This window comes from Pelobates fuscus, chromosome 11, assembly GCF_036172605.1.
Source record: "Pelobates fuscus isolate aPelFus1 chromosome 11, aPelFus1.pri, whole genome shotgun sequence".
In the NCBI taxonomy this organism is placed as follows: Eukaryota; Metazoa; Chordata; class Amphibia; order Anura; family Pelobatidae; genus Pelobates; species Pelobates fuscus.
The window spans coordinates 51,689,811-51,715,630 of NC_086327.1; the positions used below are offsets into that span (position 1 = coordinate 51,689,811).

The 25,820-nt window shown below is 38.8% G+C and overlaps 1 protein-coding gene across 2 annotated transcripts in view; it reads left to right on the top strand.

Annotated features, from left to right (window-relative positions):
* The window catches only part of CACNG8 (calcium voltage-gated channel auxiliary subunit gamma 8), a 102,708-nt gene extending 79,028 nt beyond the window's left edge, over positions 1–23,680 (top strand). Inside the window, exons 3-6 of one of the 2 annotated variants that reach the window (XR_010085986.1) lie at positions 18,650–18,733; positions 20,182–20,322; positions 20,843–23,382; positions 23,420–23,680. Coding sequence is in view for 1 of the 2 variants with exons in the window: in XM_063436040.1 (XP_063292110.1) it covers positions 18,650–18,733; positions 20,182–20,322; positions 20,843–21,423 (806 nt within the window). In the remaining variant the exon portion in view is untranslated. Of the gene's footprint in view, positions 1–18,649; positions 18,734–20,181; positions 20,323–20,842 lie in introns of both variants that reach the window. The other variant, XM_063436040.1, reaches the window with a different exon arrangement.
* The last annotated feature ends 2,140 nt before the right edge of the window (positions 23,681–25,820 follow it).

The following is a 25,820-nucleotide window of genomic DNA, read 5'->3' on the forward strand; positions in this document are numbered from 1 at the left end:
TTTATAAAGAGGCAAAATTATATTTTCATCCCGAGAATTTATGCCCCTATTTATACATGAGAAAACCTTACTGGCCTTAGCAACTGCAGATTGACATTACATATTGCTGCCTAATTTGTTGTCTATAACAATTCCCAAATCCTTCTTGTGTGTGTTTATCCCTAATTCACTACTATTTAGGGCGTAAGTTGCTTGTGCATTCTTGACCCCAAAGTGCATAACTTTGCATTTCTCTACATTAAATTCCATCTGCCATTTTAGTGCCCAGTCCCCCAATTTATCTAAATCCCTCTGCAGCAAAGCAATATCTGGTTTACATTTTATTACTTCATAAAAATGTTGTGTCATCTGCAAACACGAAAACATAGCTTTCAATGCCTATTTCAAGATCATTTATAAATATGTTAAATAGAAGTGGTCCCAAAACAGAGCCCTGAGGGACACCACTTACCACTTTTGTCCAGCCTGAAAATGTACCATTAATGACAATATGATATCGACATAGACAGACTGTTGATATCTGTCTTTATGTGCTTCCCATACATTGCACATCTGACTGCTATTGACATACCATATGCAGCAGGTGCTATTTTTGATATAGTGGTTAATGTTATTGTCACATAACGTACAGAATAGTAAAAAGGATCAGCGCTAATACACCTTACTTAAAGATATCACAATAAAAAATGAAATTAGGCGACAGACCTCAAAACATAAGGGTCCCTTTAAGCCTTACACACAGAGATAGGTCAAACAGGGGGGATACAGGTAGTGCCAGAGAATATAAAGACAGATTTGTAAAAACATATATATAAAATATTACATACAAAAAACCCCAAACAAAGCAAAGGAATGTCCAAATATAAGTCCCAATGTAAAAACTTGCCGGAAGATAAAACCTCAAATGATCAGGGTAGTTCTTTTAGAATGGGGTCAGAGCAGAGTGTCCTTAGCATCCATATTTGAAACAGAAATAGAGAACTAATGGTGAAGAAAATCCCAGGATAATTTAAAAATAAATACAAAAAAGTCTATGGTCCTACTCACAATTGATAGAGCTGAACCTAGCTCTAGTCCGAATGGCGTACAGTGGTACAATCCCCACTTATAGGATACATGAGAAGGTGTAGGTAGGCACATGTGTCATCGGTATGAAGATCATAAAAAATATAATAGAGACAACAATAGTGTTCACAGTGTAAAAGGTACCAGGAGTAATGAATGGGTACTCACATTCAATTGAGCAGGCTAACTGCTCAATGAATAGGCGTAAGTCAGACTGAATACTTCCCATAATTTCTACCCAAAGTTCCAGCACCAATTCATTGGGACTTGGATCACAACATCTCGGCTTACGCTTGCAGCCGAAAACTGAGCAAGTCTTTCCAACATCGGGTGGGTGTGGACCGGTGTGCTCCTCTACCCGGCTTCTGGTGTGGCGAACAGGGTAAGTGATACTGGGATTTCCCCAGAGCTTTTTCAGGCTTGGAGTTTTGTCCCAGCACACCCTTAGCAGAGCCACGTTAGCCGGAGGGGTTTAAGAGCTCCATGTCCCACCTACCGAGTAATATTTAACATGCATGTACCTTCAGCTTTCTTCTGGCAGAATCTCTTCCCATCTTTTTAACATCAATATATATTTTTCACCTAACATTGGACTTACTGTTTATTTTTTGTCACTTATCTGATAATTCTCCAGTGAAGGGGCCCCTCACTGTAGACACTTCAATATTGTCTTCAGAATTTTAATCTCACATATATATTGTGTTTTATCTCACATCTTTTATTGAATAAATATTATTGATGTAATTGTTTGGTTAAGATCTCTTATCCTTAGGGATTGCTGAATAAGTTAGTGTCAACTTTTATTTTATATACTTCTACACTTTAGTTTGTTGGTATTCAGAGATTATACTATGTACTCTGTTTTATTACATTTCTGACATATCAGCTGTGTTATTTCGTTTTTACCATCAGACATTAACTGATGCTACGGATCGATAACTTTCAGATGATTCACTGTTTAGATCTTTTGTATTTTTTTTACTGCTGAAATATATATATATATATTTGAGTTTCTTGAGTGAGCGCTCACTCACACATATGTTTGATTTATCTCAATAACTAGTATCGCTCGTTTGTTTCTGTGTTGTGAAGCAGCCCATTCATTGTTTATAAGAATTGATTATTGATTTTACATTACATTTTGCTGTTTACTTTTTATCTATCAACATTATTTTAAACAACAATTATTTTTGGTTTTTATCTTCAAAAACAAGGAACAGCAATGGGGACCAGGATTGCCCCTAGCGATGCTAACCTCTTCATGGCCAATTGGGAATCCATATCCATCTGGGGCCAGGATGTTTTGAGGACAAACCTGGTCTCCTATTTTAGATATATAGATTATTTGTTTTTTTTATCTGGAAGGGTCCAGAAGATTCTCTTAAACTATTTTAAAGTAATTTAAATAACATCAGCCTAATCAAAAAGTTGAGGATTCCTCCATTTATGTTTTTTCTTAGGTGTGAGGAATTGGATCATTACATGGTTAAAAAATTTAAATTGTCACAACTTGTTTTTATCAAAAGAAGTGGCAACTTTGGTGCAGTTTCAGCAAACCACAGATCAAAGTGTGAATAATATATAATAACACATCTAGGCAAGAAGAGACCAGAGTGCAACTTTTGCTTAATAGACGTGTGCATTTAACTTTTTCCTAAATTGCAATTGATCTGGATTTATTGAGATCGGCTAATCGCCCAAATTCTATAACTCAGAAACGCCATATGGATGTATACCGTATATACTCGAGTATAAGCCGAGTTTTTCAGCACATTTTTTGTGCTGAAAAACCCCAACTCGGCTTATACTCAAGTCAATAGTCTGTATTATGGCAATTTGCATTGCCATAATACAGACTGGGGCTGTGGGGGCTGCAGAGAGCATTACTTACCTCTCCTGCAGCTCCTGTCAGCTCTCTCCTCTTCCGCGCTGTCCGTTCAGCACCTCAGTCAGCTCCCAGTGTAAGTCTCGCGAGAGCTGCGGCTCTCGCGAGACTTACACTGGGAGCTGACAGAGGGAGCTGCACGGACGGCGCGGAGGAGGAGAGAGCTGACAGGAGCTGCAGGAGAGGTAAGTAACGCTCTCTGCAGCCCCCACAGCCCCCACAGCCCCCACTGAACTACCAATGCTGGACCACCAGGGAAGGAGAGCCCCCCTCCCTGGCCAGCTAGCAAGCAGGGAGGGGGGACGAAAAAAATGATAATAAAAAAAATAATAATAATATTTAAAAATAAAATAATAATGAATAAAATTAATAACAGAACAATCAAAATGCCCACCCCCACCAACACATACACAAACACACACTGCATCACACACACACACACTGCATCACACACACTGCATCACACACACACTGCACTCATACACACACTGCACTCATACACACACTGCACTCATATACACACACTGCACTTATACACACACTGCACTCATACACACACTGCACTCATACACACACTGCACTCATACACACACTGCACTCATACACGCACTGCACACACACACTGCACACACGCACTGCACACGCACTGCACACGCACTGCACACGCACTGCACTCATACGCACTGCACTCATACGCACTGCACTCATACGCACTGCACTCATATGCACTGCACTCATACGCACTGCACTCATACACACACTGCACTCATACACACACTGCACACACACACTGCATTCATACACACTGCACTCATACACACAGTGCATTCATGCACACACTGCACTCATACACACAGTGCATTCATACTCACACTGCACTCATACACACACACTGCACTCATACACACACACTGCACTCATACACACACACTGCACTCATACGCACACACTGCATTCATTATATACACACACTGTAAATAAATATTCAATTAATATATACACACACACACACTGCACTCATACACACCCACTGCACTCACACTGCACTCATACACATACACTGCATTCATTATATACACACACTGTAAATAAATGTTCAATTAATATAATTTTTTTAGGATCTAATTTTATTTAGAAATTTACCAGTAGCTGCTGCATTTCCCACCCTAGTCTTATACTCGAGTCAATAAGTTTTCCCAGTTTTTGGGGGTAAAATTAGGGGCCTCGGCTTATATTCGGGTCGGCTTATACTCGAGTATATACGGTAAGCAACATATAACACGTGCAAAGGATGAGCATGTTTGTTTGATTCAAATTTTTTAGTTGTGGTGTCAAAAAAAAGAAATTATTGTTGGGAAAGAAAAATGATTGATGGTTTTGGAACAGCCACTAAGTGTTGATTTTAGTTATAGATCAAGTAAGTAATAAAGGTAAAGAGGATAACAAAGAAGGAGTAGTAAAAATATATATCTGTATAGATTATATATTTGATGGATATGTATATATTGATTTTTTTTTCCTGTTCCTTCCCTCTCTTGATCTGTGAACTAAATGGCATGAAAAGGTTCCTATTAGTGTACTTTGACATATATTATACATTATATTTTGCAGTGCACTAACTGGACAATTTTGGTTGATACAAATAGTTTCTTCCTTGCATGATATTATGATGAGCAGAACAGCCACATGGAAAACGATCGTACTACCAAAACTACATTTTATTTTTGTATAAAGTGATTCATGCACAAGAGCATTGCTTATTCGTATTTTAATTAACAAACTCCTGTAAGAAAAAGACAATTGTCCTGTTATTGATAATAAAAAAAAAAATTAGATAAACTCCTTAAAACCAAGACACAGTCTAGAAATTCTAGACCTATAATGTCCTTCTCTAATATAAATTAAATACCAAATGGATGGTGGTATCAAACAGAACCTTGACAAAGGATAACTTCCAGATATCAGACTGGAACAATCCATGAAATTTATACATAGTGTTGGATGAAAACAGTCATCCCCTGACAGGAGAGGTAGAAACCAATAACACAAGGTAGATATTACTAGGCAAGGTCATGAAGAACCGCATCATTTAGATTAGAAAAAAACAATTAAAATCAGTATGGACCATAGAAATTGTGGAAACTACTAAATTATAAGTAAGCAATGTAGGCCAACAACGTCAACCTAAATGCAAAGTTAAAAATATTGTAAATTGTACTAATTATTTCAAAATAGTAGAATAAAAGTGTCCTCAGGGCTTAGAGTCTAATCCCTGGCAGGGCCAAAAATGTTTTGGCCTGGTGAGCATAAAAAAAAAAAAAAATCTAGACCTGCTTAAGCAGACTCCATAAAAAACTGCTATGAATGACAGGAAAAAAGATTGCCTGATAGCAACTTAAGAGTTCTATTTCCTGTCCTTTCTGCTGTGAGGGGAGGAGCTAACCCATGCGTAAATGCTGCCATGATTGATCAGGAAATATTTATAAACTCAAGTAATCCATGAGTTTATAAATACATGCCTTTTTAATTTTGTGTATATACAGTTTTATTTAAACATGCATTTTGTTTTTTTTTACTGTGATTCACTTATGCTGTTAAAATGTTTAGTATACCCATTGATATTTTAAGAGAGTATTTATGAATATGTATTTTCTTGCTTCTCCACTGCATTAACACTATCACTGGAGTATTCGAATTTCATGCTGCAATACAGCTACAAATTGTCACGATTGGGGGAACCAAACACGCTAACACACACACAGAAAAGGCGCTGTACCGGACCTTAGAGTGGCCGAGCTAAGCACACAAAGAATAGTCAGGAGACAAGCCGAGTAAGGGGAACCAGAAGACAGAATAACGAGAAACAAGCCAAGGTCAAAGGGTAGGAGAAAGTCACAAAGTCAGATAATCGAGCCAGAGAGTACGTAACCAGAAGCACAAGTTTCAGGAGCAATACTAGCAAGCAAAGACCACAACAGGGCACTGAGAGACAGGAAAGGTAAGTATATAAATCCTGTGTTTAATTCTGATTGGATAATTTCCAATCAGAATTAACAATGACACGTGGGAGATATCTAAACCTCCCACTGTGATTGTAGTGCTGTGACTTTAACGCCGGGTCACGTGGTTGACCCCGGCGTTTGTATGAATGCGCGGTCTCCCAGCGTGCAGCATAATACATGCTGCCGCTGGGAGACGAGAAGGAGGATGCGAGCGCCGTCCGGGGCTGTGAGGACGCCGCTCGCCAACAGGTAGGGGAAGGGGAGACCGCGGATTGCAACCTCCCCTAACAGCCGCCCGCGGGATCCTGACACAAATTACATGCAAGCGAAAACAACATGCGCACAGCTCAGTCCAATTTAACAGGAATTATGCATGTTGCTCAAAAAAGTTGACCTGCATAACTATAATGATCTCATTAGGTACCGTATTTATTAAGAGCATAATCAGGCAGAACACAACATGGGCATTAAGTAAGCAATAACTGTTTGTAACTTATGGCATTGTTACATGCCTATGTTAATACCTTTCCAAGCCCATGATAGACCCTGCATCCCAGCCAATAAGTGTTTTTTTTTTAATTAAGAAAAATAATATACCAATCCTCCTGTGAGGAGATCATAAGCACATATAGAAAAGTGTGTGTTGTGTTTTAAGCAGAGACATTTGCGATTGATTGACAAGTAATTTTCAATGAGGCATCCATATTTCAACCTAGTTATGGTTAGTGTAACAAAATACATGTGCGGAAATACATAAATAATTGTTAAGGGACATTTAGATATAAGAATTTTATAGCAGGCAGGCTGAGAGCTACTATTATATCAGTGTTATGGTCACTGACCAAGCTTGCAGTTATAGCCACTTCAACTGTCAAGCTCAAAATGATAACAAGTCAAGAGTCTAGTGTTGAGTGCAGTACGGTTACTTGTCTATATGCGCAAACCCTCCTGTGAATACTATAGCAAACAACCATGTAATCGAATGAAGTAGATAAGAAATTGAGTCTCTTTAAAACATTAAGCATTGCACTACGTATTTTAAAGAGATGGCAACATCTTTGTTCTCACTGCATTTTCAGTAAGGTATAGATACTTATGATTTTAGTCTTTTTATTTTAGTAAGTTCTCTGGAACATGGTAGACTGGAAGATCATATTTGCTTTGTAGAAATTCATAATTTTATTGGCATAATTATCCAACCAATAAGGCATTTCTATCCCTCTTAATGTTCTTTAAAGTGTTACCAGAATTAATTGCCTTCAGTGATATCCAAAAAATTGTGATCCTATTATGCAACAGGGTAAACGTAACATAAATTAAATGTGTCATTGGTGGTATACAGGTATTTTCAAATTCAATATCAGCACCAGCCAACACTAATATCAGTAACTGATTACGTGCTTTCAAAGACTATTAATGCACCTTAAAAGTATATGCTTTCCTCATAGGTTAGCGTAGGAGTTCACTTTGTTTCATAGAATTCTCAGTACCAGGAGGTGGACTGAGTGAATGTTGGATGTCTTGAGATAATTAGTGAGCTGTCTGCATAAAAGTAGGGAAGCTGGATGTCTAGTAGAGGCAGGTTGGCTTTCTACACTATAGGGAAGCTGGTTGACTAGGACAAAGGAAATGTAAATGCCTAGGTGATAATAAGGTTAGCTAGCTAGAAAAGAGAGTGTCCAACAAGTTTGAATCTACACTACAAAAGGCAAACAGGCAATGTGAGAATTCTGCAAGGACTTGCAAGATTTAGGTTCCTGCATGTCACACTTAGAATCCAAAATGGAGGAATTTACAGAGGCCCACAAAAGTCTAGCTGACCGAGTCGAGCAGTTGGAAGCCCAATTAGAGAAATATGATGTTAAAATGTACCTCAAGGATTATCAGGAGTCTAGATCCTAAAGGAACAACCTTTGTTTATGTGGCTTCCCTGTAGAAGTGGTACGCACTGCACTGACAGCTTACCTGCAGGGCCCTTATTAAGCCCTGGCTCCTTATGTTGCTCTCTGATATGTTGCCGGTGAATCAGGCGTACAGTGTTGTAAAGCTAAAACATTTGCCAAATTCTGTGCCCAGGGATGTACTGGCATGCGTAAACTAATTTCACATTAAAGAAGTGCTGCTCTAATTCAGCAGAGCAAAAAGAGACTTGCCTGATAATTAAAAAGAGGTCAAAGTGTTTGCAAACCTTTCAGCAGAGACCCTGCGCAGTGCCTTCAAGAAAACCATAGAGGCTCTCTGCAACAACCAAGTTCTATATTGATGGGGCTTTCCAGCGAAAGACTGGAAAGATAGATCCCATCTCCTCCCCAGCAGATGTATCTCACTTGTTTTGCTCCTAGGGTTATGCACAAATGCCTCCTCCGAAGAGTCCAACGAGTACACCAAGTTTGCAATGGTAGTGGAAGTGTGCGCACACGTAGAACACTGTCTCAATGTGTGATATACTCTAAGGTCTTTCAGTCAATAATACTGTTTTGTTTAAGCACTTTACCACTATTAAACTATGTTTGTCTAAGCCAATGTTATATGCTAATCACTATGGTAGGGATATGGGACCTAGGGATAGGGGCTCCCATATAACCTCTCATCCTCAGTTTACAGTCTCTGACTGTCGATAATGTTAAGGGTCACATAGGGTACCCCCTATGTGACCCTAAAATGCAGCGTCCTTATAGAGACACTGTACACTGTGAGGAATCCTCACAATAGTTCTAAGATTATAAGTTAAAAAACAAACAAAAGAAAAACTCTTATTTGTTGGTTGTTTAACCCCTTAAGGACACATGACATGTGTGACATGTCATGATTCCCTTTTATTCCAGAAGTTTGGTCCTTAAGGGGTTAAAGTAATTTATGTAACATATACTAAAGAGGAAAGCTCATGGTTAATTTAACAAAACTATATGTGATATGAGTTAATGTCTACATTTAGGTGCCTTCCAATCAACATTCATGCAAAAAGATTATTTCAGCATTGGGTCAGAAATCATCACAGCTACGTGCATAGTTGATTTCTGTTTGGGCTTATTAACAATTGTCAAAAGTGTTGATGTATAACCTATGCATATTGATATAAGTGCTGAAGCAGCAGCGTCTTGGAGTTGACAATACCTTTCATCCACTGCCTCTCACGCCCCTCACAATATTAATAGTGATGATTTACCCTACCAATGTGCTGTTTTAGCTTCTTTTTCTTTTAAATGTTTTATTTTTCTTGTTTTAGTTTTGGCCTAGTGGGTGTCCATTTCCTTCCAAACCTCGTCCCAATAATTTCACCATTTCCAGCACATTGGATATCTCTATAAATATTTACAAGACCTCAAGTAAAAATACGGTTAGCTTTTTTAATCCATACCATGACACTAGAACAACCCAAATATGAGACATAATGTTAAATTGTTAAATACCACAAAAGGATCTTGGTTCTAGACTATGCATTGTAAGTGTTACATCGGAAAAACCAGGTGACCCCATTACCTCAGTGAGTGGCAGACATCCAACACCAAATGAATGACATGCACGTTCAAAAAACAGGCTTCTACCTAAATAAACTACCCACTAAGTACATGGGAACTGAACCAGCAAACTGGTCAGGTATCTATAAAGCTCACAAAGGGCTCACAGCTAGTGATGTCCCGAACGGTTCGCTGGCGAATAGTTCCTGGCGAACATCGCATGTTTGCGTTCGCCACGGATGGCGAACATATGCGATGTTTGGTCCGCCCCCTTCGTCATCATTGAGTAAACTTTGACCCTGTACCTCACAGTCAGCAGACACATTCCAGCCAATCAGCAGCAGACCCTCCCTCCCAGACCCTCCCACCTCCTAGACAGCATGCAATTTAGATTAATTCTGAAGCTGCATACATTTTTTTTTGTATTATTTTTTTTGTGTTTATTATACATTATCCTCCATAGCCAGTAACCTGTGTTTATTATACATTATCCCCCATAGCCAGTAACTTGTGTTTATTATACATTATCCCCCATAGCCAGTAACCTGTGTTTATTATACATTATCCCCCCATAGCCAGTAACCTGTGGTTATTATACATTATCCCCCATAGCCAGTAACCTGTGTTTATTATACATTATCCTCCCCATAGCCAGTAACCTGTGTTTATTATACATTATCCTCCCATAGCCAGTAACCTGTGTTTATTATACATTATCCTCCCCATAGCCAGTAACCTGTTTTATACATTATCCTCCCATAGCCAGTAACCTGTGTTTATTATACATTATCCTCCATAGCCAGTAACATGTGTTTATTATACATTATCCTCCCATAGCCAGTAACCTGTGTTTATTATACATTATCCTCCCATAGCCAGTAACCTGTGTTTATTATACACTATCCTCCCATAGCCAGTAACCTGTGTTTATTATACATTATCCCCCCATAGCCAGTAGCATGTGTTTATTATACATTATCCTCCCATAGCCAGTAACCTGTGTTTATTATACATTATCCCCCCATAGCCAGTAACCTGTGTTTATTATACATTATCCCCCCACAGCCAGTAACATTATCTGGTGTAACAGTAGTGTGCATTTAAAAAAAAAAATACAGGGGGCTTGTTGTCACCTTTCGGGACCCTTGGTGTTGTACGTGGCTGGGTGGAGGAAGAGACCTTCAATGACATCAGTGAGGACAAGGAACGGGACATGGCTAGCTTGGTATCCAACCTTGTGCAAAAGGGGAGTTTGCAGTTGTGCAAATGGACTGTTTGCGGTTGTTTGCTGTGTGTTAAACTGGGAGTTTGATCTGTCACTGTGAAGCGGGCGTAACCCTTACACTACCTGATCGATACAACATCATACCTGATGTTTTAAAGCACGTTATTCCAAACAATTTAGGAATGTTGGGTGATTTATGCCCTTTATGGATTAAAACCAGACTCTGCATCAACTATGTAATTTTCCATGGGAGTTTTGCCATGGATCCCCCTCCGGCATGCCACAGTCCAGGTGTTAGTCCCCTTGAAACAACTTTTCCATCACTATTGTGGCCAGAAAGAGTCCCTGTGGGTTTTAAATTTTGCCTGCCTATTGAAGACTATGGCGGTTCGCCGGGTTCGCCCGTTCGCAAACATTTGCGGAAGTTCGTGTTCGCCAATCGCGAACGTAAAATTTCATGTTCGCGACATCACTACTCACAGCATGTGCTACACATTTAGAAATAATTTGAAAAATTATTTACAGATGGTATTTAGTACCAGCGGAATTGGTGCACATGTTCCCTACTACTAGCAATTTCTATTGGAGATGCCACACAAACGTGGGTTCTATGCTCCACATATTATTGATTTGCCCTTTATTGACCTCTTTCTGGAAAGTGATAGCTACACTGAATTCAGCAGTCGTAGAGTTTCTAGTAGAACCATCAATATAAATATTCCTTGTCTTTATCCTACCAGAAGACCAGGTAATCACATACATTTCAAAAATAATATTCCAAATTTTGATTGCTGCTATCCTATTGAATTTTATAAAATGGAAATTTATTACGGCTACAGCAATCCCAGAATTAATTTCTAAATTCTCATTGAACTTTAAATATGAGAGGATGCCTTTGGACCAGAACCAAATTGGGAGTGCGACTCGAGAGCCATGCATGATATGAAATAATTTAATATCCCAATCAACAACCCCAACTGCCCTGATGCCTCTCGTCTGTTCTCTTTAACCTCCCCAATTGGACTCACACAATGGTCTATTTCAGACAACTCATACAGCAGGAAAAACTCTTAATGTCATCTTCACCAGTCTCTGTACCACCTCTAATGTCTCCATTGTTCCATTTTCTCTATCTGAGTGCCATCTGCTGTCTATTGATATCAGCATACCCCGTACCCAAATAACACCACCCTCACCACATCAGTCTCACAGAAACCTCCATTGTCTTGACCTATAGCAATTCTCCACCAACCTCAAAAGTTTCCTTTCACCAATCTCAAACCTCACCTGCCCTAACACTGCAACCTCCTTCTACAACTCCAGTTGCTCCTCTCAACTAGATATAATGGCACCTCCTACACTTGAACGCAGCAAGCGCCCCTGTAACAAATGCTGGTATTGCATTCCCTGTTTGCTTGGTTCCTCCCAAGCTGCTAGGTACTTAGTGATTATAGCTCGCAGTTCGGGCACTGATTTTTACGTTCCCAGGAATCATACAAGTAAATTCAGTGGTTCAGCAATCCCTTCCCCAAACATCAATACTCCGGCTGAGTATATTCGTTATATGTCTCGTTATAAGTCTCCCAAGTCCCAAGGGATGCAACGAATATAGCTCTCAATTCCCCAAACATCAGCCTAGACTAGATGAACGGTACAACTCTGACAATCTTTATTGGTGTACACAGCTTTTAGACATAAGCCCCCTGCAAGGGGTTTACAACACAACATTACAGGGTCCTCCCTCCCATGATCCTCTGTGTCTGAGAGAGGATTATGTCCCCTTTCAGGTACAGCAAATCTACAGTTTTCAAATCCCCCCCCCCACATTTTACTATTTCTAAAGGGGTTTATTGATTGCATGGAATGTCCTAGTTTACCACACCAGTTCCTCTTTGAAGCTTGGACTCCAGCAGATCTATTCTGTAGAGTGTGGGAAGTCACACGGCAGTGTCCCGGAAATCTGAGCTCACATTTGCCATATGTCTTGCTTACCTCTAAGATAGGAAGTCCTTTGATATGGTAATGATCAAGCCTTCCAGAAAAAGGAAACCCTTGATTCAATACCATATCGAAAAGAGACATTTGCTTAACTTAATTATCCCCTAGGCACTAGAGTTACAGATCACAAAACATAAACTATTAAATATACATTCCACACATATAGGAACCCCAAAAATAAACCAAGTATTTTCACATGCTTTTAACAGGGCCCATATGTAGGCATGGCACTCAGTGACGACTTTTCGTCACAGCCCCCAATTACAAGATACAAAAAAACAGAAATAAGCGCTCACTCTCTGGCACAAGCTGCAATTCACCAACAAGGTGTTCCCCCAACCTTGTGCAAAACAAATCGAGGTAAAGAACATATAAAGGTGAACAGCAGTAATGACAAAAAAAACACCAGAGACCCGACCAGCAAGCTTCCACTTTTGATAAAGCTTCGGCAAAACGCTTCAAGTGAGCAGTGAGGAGGAGTGAGGACTACTACATAGGACTGGTTTTTATCATATATTTATATATATATATATATATATATATATATCACTTTATTTTAACTCTGTTTAAGTGTAATAAAAGACATAAATAGAATACTTTATAAAATTCTTATATATACCCAGTCATTTCTATGCTCTACTCACCTCACATCCAGTTTTTTTTCCTGCTGATTCCGGGTACAGTATATCCCTAGGTGGGGATTGTTCCACCTGAAGCCCATTACACTAGAGCAGGTCATTGCTCTAGTAGATGTAAGTAGGTTTACCCTTTTCTTTTTATTGCACACCAACGTTCTACACCATTTGGTTTATCTCCTTTTTATGTTCTGACTACATCCATCTTAGAGCCTAGTAGTGCTGTTTTACACGAAGAAATCCACAGACAGGGATTATTCCATCCAGGCTCCCAAAATAGGGCTTATAAAGCTCTACAAAGTGTGAGCATTCCTTTGGCACTATACAATTGTTTGCATTATCACCCCTACATGCTGCACTATTATTGTTTCTTTTTACTTTTTCTTTAAAACATACTCTTCTGGGCAGGCGGAGCCTGTCAGCCATCCTGGCCAGACGCCATTTCTACCTGCTTCCTGAGAGCCCAACAAAATCGGAGGAATATCGCACTTAACCAGGGACCATCTGCTCATAAAAAATACCTACCCTGCACCATGATGACAAGACGCACAGATTGATGCCTTTCTTTCAGGCGGCTAAGCAACCCAGGCAGCAGCGCAAATCCACGGCCTACCGCGCCACGCCATTCCTAAGCCTCGAGTCGCTTCTCTGCGGACAGGGAGAGGGTCGCGACTACCCAGAATACTCCCCACCTAACGCGCCTGTTAGCACACCAACCATGGGCTGCCGCACCCCTAAACCTACTACAGGCATCGGCAATCAAGATAGGGACATTGGGGAAATGCTGCTATGGCCAGCACAAGCCACACCAACACACGCGGAACACCCACCAAACATGGCTGCTGTCCCATAGTCAGATAAAGGGGCAACTCCGGACACACAGACACCCGAGCTTCCCAACCCCCCATTCTAACCAGAGGATTCAGCCCTCACTACCAAAAGGGACCTGAAAGCGCTCCTGGTGGACATCCAGAAGCTTCTTGCAGCTGACGTAGCCCTGGTCAAAAAAGATGTACAACAGGTCGCTGACCGAGATACAACCACAGAAGAAGACATAGCAAAGTTCTGCATGAAAACTTAATAATCTTGTATTCCAGTCATCATACTAAATTTCTGAACTTATCGAAATGTTTGATTTATGATTTTTTTTGTAAATATATTTTTGTTGTGTTTCTTTTGCATGCTATATTGTATGGCTTCAAACAGGGGTGGGACTTGCAGGTCCCGGTCTTTATAGCGTGTTAATTAAGAATGGTAAGTACTGTCATATGAGACATGCAGGTCTCAGATCAGACTCATGCATATCATTAGATGAGACGTGCAGGTCTCTATTTTGCGATGTATCGTAACCCGAGCAGGACTCGCAGGTCCCTTGAAGGGAAAAGCACATTTAAATATTCCAGTAATTCTTATACATGAAGGGTGTGCAATAATTTATCTATCTTGTATATTGTGTGTCTGTCTGGTGGATATCGAGCATGAGACCATGTCAAAAGAGAGAGGGGATGGGGGGACGGGGAGAAGAATATGGTGTCGATAGAAGGAAGGGGGGAAGCAGGCCTATGTCCTGGCTTGCGTGTTTGATGTATGTTAAACGTTTAACCAAGCATGAAAAAAAAAAGAATAAAAAAAAAAAAGATATACAAAAAAAAAAATCATTTTTTTTGTCATTAGCGCTGTTCACCTTTATATATTCTTTGCCCCCAACTAGAACCCTGGCACACAAGCTGACCCAAATCTCCAAAAAAATTCTAGAACTGCTAAACACTGCTGGAGGAAATCTCACTCAGCGTCTGACTTCCTCCACTATAAATTCATGCTCCTCGCCTACAATCTGGTTCTTTCCTCTTCAAAAGAAAACTACTTCAATATACTCATAACCACACTTTCCCATGAGCCCAAATTACTGTTTTGTGCTTTTAACTCTTTAACTTCTTTGCCCTATTGTGCCTCCTCCTACTACCAAATTGACTACCACTAACTTTGCAACTTTCTACTTTGTACTTTATACAATCAGGGAAGAGATCTCTCATCTCTCTCCATCCGCTACCAACATTTCCCCCAACCACACTCCCTTAGCTGTCTCATGCAAAAAAGGTTTCTTCTCTGCTCCGTTCCTCCCACCCCACTGCCTGTTCCCTCAATCCTATTCCCTTGTATCTCATCCACACTTTGTCTCTGCCTCTCACTAAAATGTTCAATCTCTCCCTCTCTTCTGGCACATTTCCTCTATCCTTCAAACATGCAACAGCAACAATCACCCCAGTTCTGAAAAAGCCCAACATTAACCATAATTCCCAGTCCAACTACCGCCCTATCTCGCTACTGCTGTTTGCCTCCAAGATCCTTGAGAGAGATGTGAATGCAAGATTGACAGACTACCTCGAATTCAACCCTTTGCTTGCTCCACTTTAATCTGGATTTCCCGGTCGCCACTCTGTTGAAACAGCTGTGACAGAAGTATCCAATGATCTAATCACTTCACAATCCCATGACCACTAGCCTACCTTAATTCTCTTCAACCTTTCTGCTGTTTTAGACACTGTTGATCATCAACAGCTTCTTCTCATCCTCTGTAATCTCGGTCTACGAGAAACTGCCTACTTCTGGTGCTCCTACCTTCCCCAGTGCTGTTTCAGTGTTTCTTTCTCTGGCTTTGATTTTTGTCTCCAATCCCTCTCTGTTGGTGTTCCCCAGGGGTAAGTCATTAGTCCTCTGTTGTTCTCAATCGACACTGCCTCCATTGGTAAACTCATCAGCTTAAACTTAACCTGTCCAAAACAGAACTTCTGGTCTTCCCTCCCTTAAGTGTTACTACTCCCTTGTCTCTTTCACTCCAAGTCAACAGCGCTACCATCCACTCTGCCTCACAGGTTTGCTGCCTAGGTGTTCTCTTTGACTCCGACCTCTCCTTCACCCCTCATATTCAATCAATCACCAAATCCCGCTTTTTCCATCTCAAAAACATAGCATGCATCAGCCCCTATTAAACGCCTGATACGGATAAGGTGCTTGATCATGCCGCTGTCCTCTCTTGCCTTGACTACTGTAATCCACTTCTCAGTGGTCTCATGTGTTCCCAACTTAGCCCGTTACAGTCTATAATGAATGGGGTAGCAAGGCTCATCTTCCTGTCCGCCCGTACCACGCCTCCCCCCCCTCTGTCAGTCCCTACATTGGTTTCCCAAAATATATAGGACTCAATTTAAGATCCTGATATTTGCTTACAAATTTCTACACAACGCTTCTCCAACCTACTTATCCTCACTAATACACAAATGTGTCCCGTCTAGGCCCCTATGCTCTGCCGGAGACCTACATTTAACCTCTGATGCTCACCTTAAAGATTTCTCTAGGTCTGCACCATTCCTATGGAATGCCCTTCCCCTCTCTATTAAACTTTCACCCAGTCTCCACTCCTTCAAACTTACTTCTTTAGGAAAGCATATCAATTAAACTGTGAACAGCTTTCTCTCCCCGCACCCTGATTCTCTCCTGCAACTGTCATCAAAACAAAACACTAAGCCCCCAGTGAACACTATCCTAGCAACCTACTTTTCTACCCTACCCTTAACTTTTTTGTCACTATACCCCACTCCCTATATCATGTAAGTGCATTGAACAGGGCCCTCAATCCCTCTGTTTCTGTGTGTCCAACTCATCTGGCTACAAATACGTGTCTGCTAGTCCGCCCATTGTACAGTGCTGCAGAATTTGCTGGCTCTTTATAAATAATAATAATTGAAAAAAATAGTGATTAGACACAGGGGAAATTTACAAATGTTAACTTCCCATTATGCTATAATTGTAAATATTGATAATATCCCAGCAAATAAACAAGAGGCACCGCAAAGTCCAAGGTTAATATCTGAGGTGACATCAGTTGAGAATGGAAAAGTGCCCTGCCCATCTTCATATCAATCCCCGCCCCTTATAATGAATACCCACTGTTGTTCTCGTGTTCCTTCTGCCTTTTAGTTGTAGATGACAAGTAAAGTATATTTACAGAGCACAGCTTGACACAACGTTAGGTGTACACCTTCATATATTATTGTACTACTGCTTTGTTTAGTAACACTATCATTATTTTCTGTATAACAGCAACTTGTGAATATTGTGACTGTACTTATACCTTGTGAAATATTTCAAAAATTAAATAAGCTTTACAAGTCAACTCTCCCCCCACCTTCAACACACACACATTTAAGGACTGTATTCAAATTATTACAGGCTTAAAGTCAGTTTATTGTTGTATGCCACTATTCTAGGAGACAAGATAACCAAAATGAGGTTGGGTAAATGTAGCTAGGAAATAATGATTCTAGGAGGAAATTATGGTAAATAGGAAAAATAAAGGATGGCTAGAAGAAAGAATATTAAAAGAGAAGATGGCTGAATAGGATGGTGTCTGGCTAGGAGATATAACCTATAACTCGAACAAAGAAAGAAGGTGATGTGAGCGTAAAAATAGATAGAACGATTGGGGGCAGGGAGACTTTTTGCGTGTCAAATAAATAGATAAAGTTGCTAGAAGTTTAAGAAATAATTTGTAGGTTTGGGTAGTCTTGCTATTCGAGCACTCTGGAGAGGGAGATTGGCTGGTTAGCTGCAGGAGATGGCAGAAATCCAGTATGTTTAGCAAGAAATTTGAGTAATGATTTCTAGGAGGGAGCCTGGGTGGCTAGAAGATAGGGTAGTTAGGACAAAGATGTGTAGTTAACTTGCTGGAGTTAATGTGGCTTGTAGAGTGAGTAGGTAGCCTGACTGTCTGTCCTGAAGGGCTTTCTTCAGGAGAAGGCTCACCCCTCTGCTACTGGTATCAAGTAACATCTGGTACAGTTGATCTTTACAATGACCCAGTTCCTTTGTGTATTGGGCTCATATTGATATGGTTAAAACTATTGTTTATGTTCAATTGACTAAAAGGTATCTCATGGTGTTATAGCCATATGGAGACCCACTATACGTTTCTCTACTTGTGAAATATGATGCCTGATACATTTCAAAAGCATCAGTGATGTCTTTCATATTTGGTAGGACTGTTCTGTCCCTCTATAAAAACATGGTACTCAATCCTTCTCTAAAACACAGAGATAATTCAAATTGTAAAAAGCAAAAACAGCACGTACAATAGTTAATACAAATGTATTCAAACATTCCTTGGACTTTTTAACATATATTTACATTACAGCACTACTGACTTTCCAATTTGTTTATTGTACCTGTTAAAAAATTGATTATTATTAGTTACAGCAGTTTAATTATTAAGCTCTTTGAGGTGACCTAAAATAGAACAATTCTAAAACTATGAAATAAAATGTGATTTAAAAAAAATATTTTATAATAATTTAGCATTTGTATTTTTCTTCTCTCAAACATAGGCCAAAAAAGAGGTATATGTGTAAATATAAATCATTTTCCAGAAGACACAGACTATGATCATGACAGTGCTGAATATCTTTTGCGTAAGTATTTTTCTTTGTAATATTTCTGTTTTTAACCAATTTAGAAGAGTAAGTGAGGGTAGCTGATCAAGATTTACGATTGTAGCGAGCTAGAAAAGACTCCTTTAAATTTTCCCCAACTCCATAACTTTGTAAACCCTACCTCTAGACTTGAATCTTGATATCTAGTCTTGACCACAATCACTTCATTTTATATTAAACTGATGAATGTCTATAGTTAGGCCTGTGTTTATTGATATATTATTTAGTCTCATGCTCCCTTTCATAACCAAACATCAGGAATTGAAGCATTGAAAAAGTTTGTTGTGTTTGTCTCACTGTCCACATCTCTCTGTTTCTCTGTGTGTGCCTCAATCTCCTGTTCCTCTCTGTCTCTGTCTAACTGTGCAATTCTCTCTGACTTTCCAACTTTCTGTCTCTCTGCTTTACTCCCCAGCTCTCTATTTCTTACTCTTGGATTCTGTCTATGTCGTTCTTCCTCCAGCTCTCCTATTCCTGCTCTATATTTGCTCAACTCTCTCACAACATCCTTCTAATCACTTTCTTCATCACTCTTTACTTATTTAGAAATCTCCAGCTCATTCTTTCATGATCCTACTCTTTTTCTCTCATCTGTTTCATTCTTTCACTCTATGTATTCAGATCACTGTCACCAGTACTCTCTGATTTCACTCCTGTTTTGTCTCCCCAGCTCTTTTTCACTTGACATCTTTGTAAAAAGTGAGTGCGCCTAGGTATTTACAATTGTGGTCTATTCCTCTTAATTGCACCTGTGCTGCTCTAACTGCATGGTTGGTTGAGGTGCTCATGCTGCAAAAATGGTGAAGCATGAGGGATCACAGTGATTGCAGGGTGAGATGAAGCAATGATCATGATATTCATAGGCGTCTTGGGTGGCGTTGGAGTGTGTTAGAACAGAGTCTACATCTCTTAGGCATGCATAGATCTGTGAATATTCCTTCATACTGTACAGGTCATACGGATTGAGGCTGCAAGGATATAGGATGGCACATCTTGAAACTCCAGCAGCCTTCATCTGTCTAACCGAAATATTATGCATTATATATTATATTTGTTTCTACCTGCACTCCAGCTCAGAAGTTGCTAGTCCACCCATGAACAAGCCCCTAGCTAATGCAAACTCCCCCCGCCCTCACACCCCCCCCAAAAAAAAAAATTAAAATAACCGAGAACAGCCCAGTAGAGATTTATTCATATATTTCATTGATTCAACACAACTGAAATATTTGCTTTGAGTTTTGCAGATTTGTTTTTACAGCCAGTGCCATAATCACATTAAATAAATACATTCCAGGAATATTTAGAATTTTTTCCTAAGTATCACACATTTTAATATGCATACACTTGGAATCATTCAGATTCATTACAAATTAAACCAAAATATAATCATGATCACATAACTCATCTTCTTTTTCTCGGTGTGCCAGGTGTTGTCCGTGCCTCAAGCATCTTCCCTATCCTCAGTGCCATGCTCCTTTTACTTGGGGGCCTATGCGTTGCTGCCAGTCGTGTTTACAAATCCAAGCGTAACATAATCTTAGGGGCTGGTATTCTATTTGTTGCTGCAGGTAAGAAAAATAAAAATACTTAATAATAATTTCTTTTTCTCAGAAACAATATTCTTTTCATCTGTCATATTCCCAACAAATTCCATCAAATAATACAACCATAGCTATAATCTGAGAATGTATATATATATATATATATATATATATATATATGTAGATTCTTCAAATATGACTTGGTATACTTTTCAAGCAGATCCCAAAATACTTTATATAAATAAAAAAGTTGGGTTATTTGATGTGATTTGTATTGAAATAGCCAAGTGGTTAACATTCTAGAAACATTGATGTATTAAATGTAACAGATTTAAAGCAAATAATGAATTTGATTCACTAGCATATACAGATAATTGTATACATATTCTGTTAACATGAAATTGTCTTTTTTTATGTAAAATATACATTTTGCAGTAGAGAACAATATTATTTTTCTTCTCAAGATACTAGAATCAAGTCAAAATCCATTTTATGCAATGTATATTTTATTACAATAATACACATATATATTTTTTTCACATGGCAGGTCTAAGCAACATCATTGGTGTGATTGTTTACATTTCTGCAAATGCAGGAGATCCAGGGACTAAGAGAGATGATGAGAAGAAAAGTCATTACTCATATGGCTGGTCTTTCTACTTTGGAGGGCTTTCTTTTATCATTGCTGAGATGATAGGAGTTCTTGCAGTAAATATCTACATTGAGAAAAACAGAGAAGCCCACTGTAAATCACGTACAGAACTGATTAAAAATCCATCAGCCATCCTTCGTCTCCCTAGTTACCGTTTTCGATATCGTCGACGCTCTAGATCAAGTTCACGCTCCACTGAACCTTCTCAGTCAAGGGACACTTCTCCCGTTGGAGTGAAAGGGATACCATCAACTGACATCTCCATGTATACATTGTCAAGAGATACCTCTAAAGCCAATGTAAGCAGCTTATATAATACAGAGCGTGGGGATCACAGTTTTCTACAGCTTCACAACTGCTTTCCTAAGGATTCCGGGGTTACCGTCACCGTCACAGGACCAGCCTCAAACACAGGCACCCTGGGCAAAGACGGTTCCAATACCAACACGCTAAACAGGAAAACTACACCTGTGTAGGTGGGCCCAAGGCAAACATATTCTAAATGAGTGTGAGGAAGTGTGTGTTCTATGCGTGTAATAGTGTGAGTCTTGGAATGGAGATAGGAGCCATTTTATGCCATGTAGCTGCCAATTACTGGTCTAGAGGAACATAATGGCCCTAGACCTTTGTACCAGTGAAATATTTACATTTTGGAACCAAATGATATACATCCTGAAATCTGCATTATAAGTATTTTGGTAAAAAGAAAATACATATTCCAAGAGAACATGTAAAAAGGATCATAGAATTCAACTTTTTTTTTCACAGATAGGCTAAAATGATTTTATCTAACCATCCATCATTTGGCATATGTAAGGTCCCTTTTACTGCTGTAGTTTCTTTTACCATGTTATTGCACATTTGCAACATAATTATAAAGCTAGAATCAGTGTAAAATCTAAACTTAGCACATACTGAAAAAGATAATTACAAGATCTTGGAAAGTAAAAAAAATAGACAAGAATAGTAGGATTAAGCTGGGTGTAAAACAGTTGCAAGTTTTCTTGTTTTTTTTTGTTTTGCTTTTCACAACAAGATGATCTCCCCAACAGTTGCATTTACATATACCATGTGTGCTAAAAGCCAAAGTGCTTAGTTTAATAAGAGACTTAAATATACAGAGCAGCCTTAAATGAAAAAGAAAATAGTATAAATATTTTAATTTACTCTACTCTTAGAAATTTTTAACAAATATGATGCTGACTTGATGTATTTCCTTGAGAAATTAGTCTCTAGGAGTTAAGATCAGCTACAATTATGACTGATTTTGCCAGTCTTCAAAAGTTATTCAATTTACAATTTGATTTGCCAAAAGTGAACACATGTCAGAGTGAATGAATGTTTAAGTAACTTTGACTCTAATAAAACTAGGAAAATTATAGCATAGACGATGTACCTGATTTGCAGAAGTCTGTTTTCCTTCACCCTACTGGCCATAGTTAGGTGACAATAATAATAATAATTATTATAATTATTAAAATTATGCCATTGGCATTTATATTTATCAGGTGATAACCAAATAATGGACTTGTTTCACTACACAAGTTCTCTGCTCAATTCTTAGAGCATTTCCTGAGAGATAGAAATTGGCAAGGTGTTTGATGCATTCTGCTTTTTAAGGATGAAGCTTGGGGTACAATATCACTTCAAACACAACAAATGTGTAACAGAGACATGCTAGACACAACCGCAGTCCTAAACTAAATGAGAAAATGGTGTCACATACTAGTAACTAGATCTGACCATGGGCTTTTGTATTAGGGTATATATATCATGAGTCAGTCATGATGTTGGGATTCAGGAGCTAACTCATAGGCATTGTTCTGTTCTCATCAAAACCCTGAAAATAGGAATTATCCTGTCTCATCGACTACATCAATGTTGACTAGCCATTTCACCAGAGGGATTTTTGAACACCATTTCTATTAACAATGACTGAGCATCAATGAAATATATTTCACAAATTGGAATGTTTGTTGTAACCAATGGTTGGGTGTCTCTCTGTGCTAACAGGATATCAGTGCTGAATATTGATTTGTTATACTTTTTACTTTATTTGCATGCATATATGTTGAAAGTTACATACACAGGCTTATATTTCACCTTAAATATTTCACTTTTATAATAACATTTTATACAGACTGTGAAAAAAAAACAATTTCACTGGAATACCTCGGGAAACACAGCAAAAAGGCAATTGTTGATAAAAAGGGAATGATAGGTCTGTCACGTGTATTAAAGGTGTTATAGAAACACTAAGTGAAGTGTCATGGCTACCAGTGTTTTTGTCTGTTTAATCAGTTTACAATAAAGCTAACAAGTGAAAAGTATTTCCATCAAACAAAGTTATAGTATATTTAGCTATATCTTACAGATTTACACTGTGGAGGTAGTCATATTGGAATTGGATCCCAATTTTCAAACCTTTAGTAAAGGTTGCTGAGGAAAAATAGGAGTCTGTAATCCGCTAAGGATTTCATAAAGTGCATTCCTTCTTGTGTAAGCCAAGCCCTCAGCTATCATTTAGATTTTTGGCTTTCCACAACATTCCTTTCTTTCTAATATCCACTTTACAGCCTCCCCTCGTTTCTATAAAATAGAATATTTAACTTTTCTTCTAATCTGTTATTTGCCTTGATTTATATAGGGCTTCAATGCATTTATTCCTCTAAATTTCTTTCGGATTCATGAAATGCCATACATTTATCACAGCTAGAAACAAATAAATAAATACATTAATACATATGTTGATCACTTTATAGATGCATCTATATATTCCATCTGTCTGTCTTTCATCTTTCTACTAATCCATCCATCCGACCATCGATCTGTCCGTCCTTCCAATCACATATGTAGATTTAAGGCTAGCAATCATACTTGTTTTGCCAAGGTAGCTTACTATTAATTCAAGATAGAAATGTGTAGGTATTGTTTTGTGTGATAATCTGTTTTATGCACTTCATTATGAACAGATATTTAAATCAGAGCCAGAATACTCTTAAGGAGGCATAGGCATAGGCCCTGCCTAGGGCTCCAGTTCTGTTTGTGTAGAGTCCCTCTCTCTGAGTCAGCAGGAAGAACAATAGATCTCTCTGCATGGCCCTGTGCCCCCTCACTTCATCAAGAACATCATGTTCTGCACTTAATTGGGTGCAGATAATTTTAAGAGCTCCGTTATTGTCCCCCTACATTTCTCAATGAGTCAGAGCACCATACCTATCATTCTGTATGATATAATCCCACCACTTTGAGAGTAATGTAATTCAATGACAAAATCCAGATTGGCCTTTTCTGCAGCCCTTCTGTATTTACAAAATATAAAATCGGTCTGTGCTAACTAGAATTGTGAAAGGAAACTCAAATAATTAATTTATTGCATGGCTCAGGGGTTAAGATATTTACTTGCTTAGCTCAACAAGGAATGCATTAGACAATTATATTTCTCAGACTAAAGTGAAAGAGAAAATTAAGAAAGATGAAGTTTACACATCAAGACAGGTGTGTGGGCCAGATGTCTTTAAGGCTGCTGTGCTGGGATATATCTTCTTCGAGTTCATGGACATTGACATATACTGCAATTTACCTCTGCAAGCAGCACCTGCTGGGCCTCATCCATTTTATAGGCAAAATAATCATCTATCTAGCATGTCAAAATAACATACTGCAATGAGAAAATGTGTCTCGTAAAGGAAAAACTAATAGCACTTTGAAACCTTTACTGATTTGGGATTCTATCCTCCCAGTAGAGAATAGTGCCAGACTTTTTATGAAGAATAGAATTAGTAAGATCTCTTTCCAGGAAATTGTTACCAGCAATGAGCACCCATCAAAACCTCAGCAGAGAAGACCAAGCAGAGAATATAACCATACAGAAGAGAACTCCACTTGTTCTTCCCAAAGGGAAAAAAAACACAGATTGCTGTTATTCTTCTGGGCAATACAATAGGGTGGCAGCAATTAGGGCTGAAAGGACTAAAATGTATATTAAAACAAATCTTAAAGGGATACTGTAGCCACTCGGACCACTTCAGCTGATTTAAGTGGTCTGGGTGCTGTGTCCCTTTTGCACTTATTGTTGCAATGAAAAACATTGCATTTCCAGAGAACATTTACATTGCAGCTCTAAGCATGCCTCAGTGTCTGTCTACCAGCGTGGGCGGAGCCTGACCCAGCACCCAGGGATATCTGCGCTGGAGTCAGGTAAGTGACTGAAGGGGTCTTAACTGTTTCAGCGCCGATTGAAGGGTGTGAGGTAGGGGGACACCTTAGAATTCTATAGTGCCAGGGAAACAGCTTTGTTTTCCTGGCACTATAGGATCCCTTTCAGGGAAAATTCTATTAGAATGACTCAATGTCTATTATCTCCCTGACCTCATTGCATGATGTGTAGTTTGTTTTAGAGGATTAGTTTATACTCTTTGGAAGACTTTATGTGATGAAAAAGATCATGTTTATCAGTTTTCATTTTAAGATAACATTTTTTTTTTATCTAGAGGCTATTTGCAAAATCTTTGCTTTTAGTTGTTTTTTTTTTTAACTACAAGCTCTTCTCTACACTAAACATATATTATTACGCCTATAAATCATAATCTATTAAGGACCAATATGTTTCACTTTACCAATTTTATTCTTAAAGATCTTATTATAACCCTTCCTTTACTCGCTTTGTATAGCAGGGTCATGTAGATGTTCTCAAGCTAACTCAGGAAAACATTCCATGCTGGAATAAGGTTTTTAAGGCTAGACTGTGATGAAGGCAATGTGTATCAGTGAACTCAAAAGGTAACTTGGTAACTAACAAAGGTGCAACTTATTTTACTGTAAAGTCAGAGGTTGTTAAAAGTCAAATATTTAACCAAAACTGATACACTTT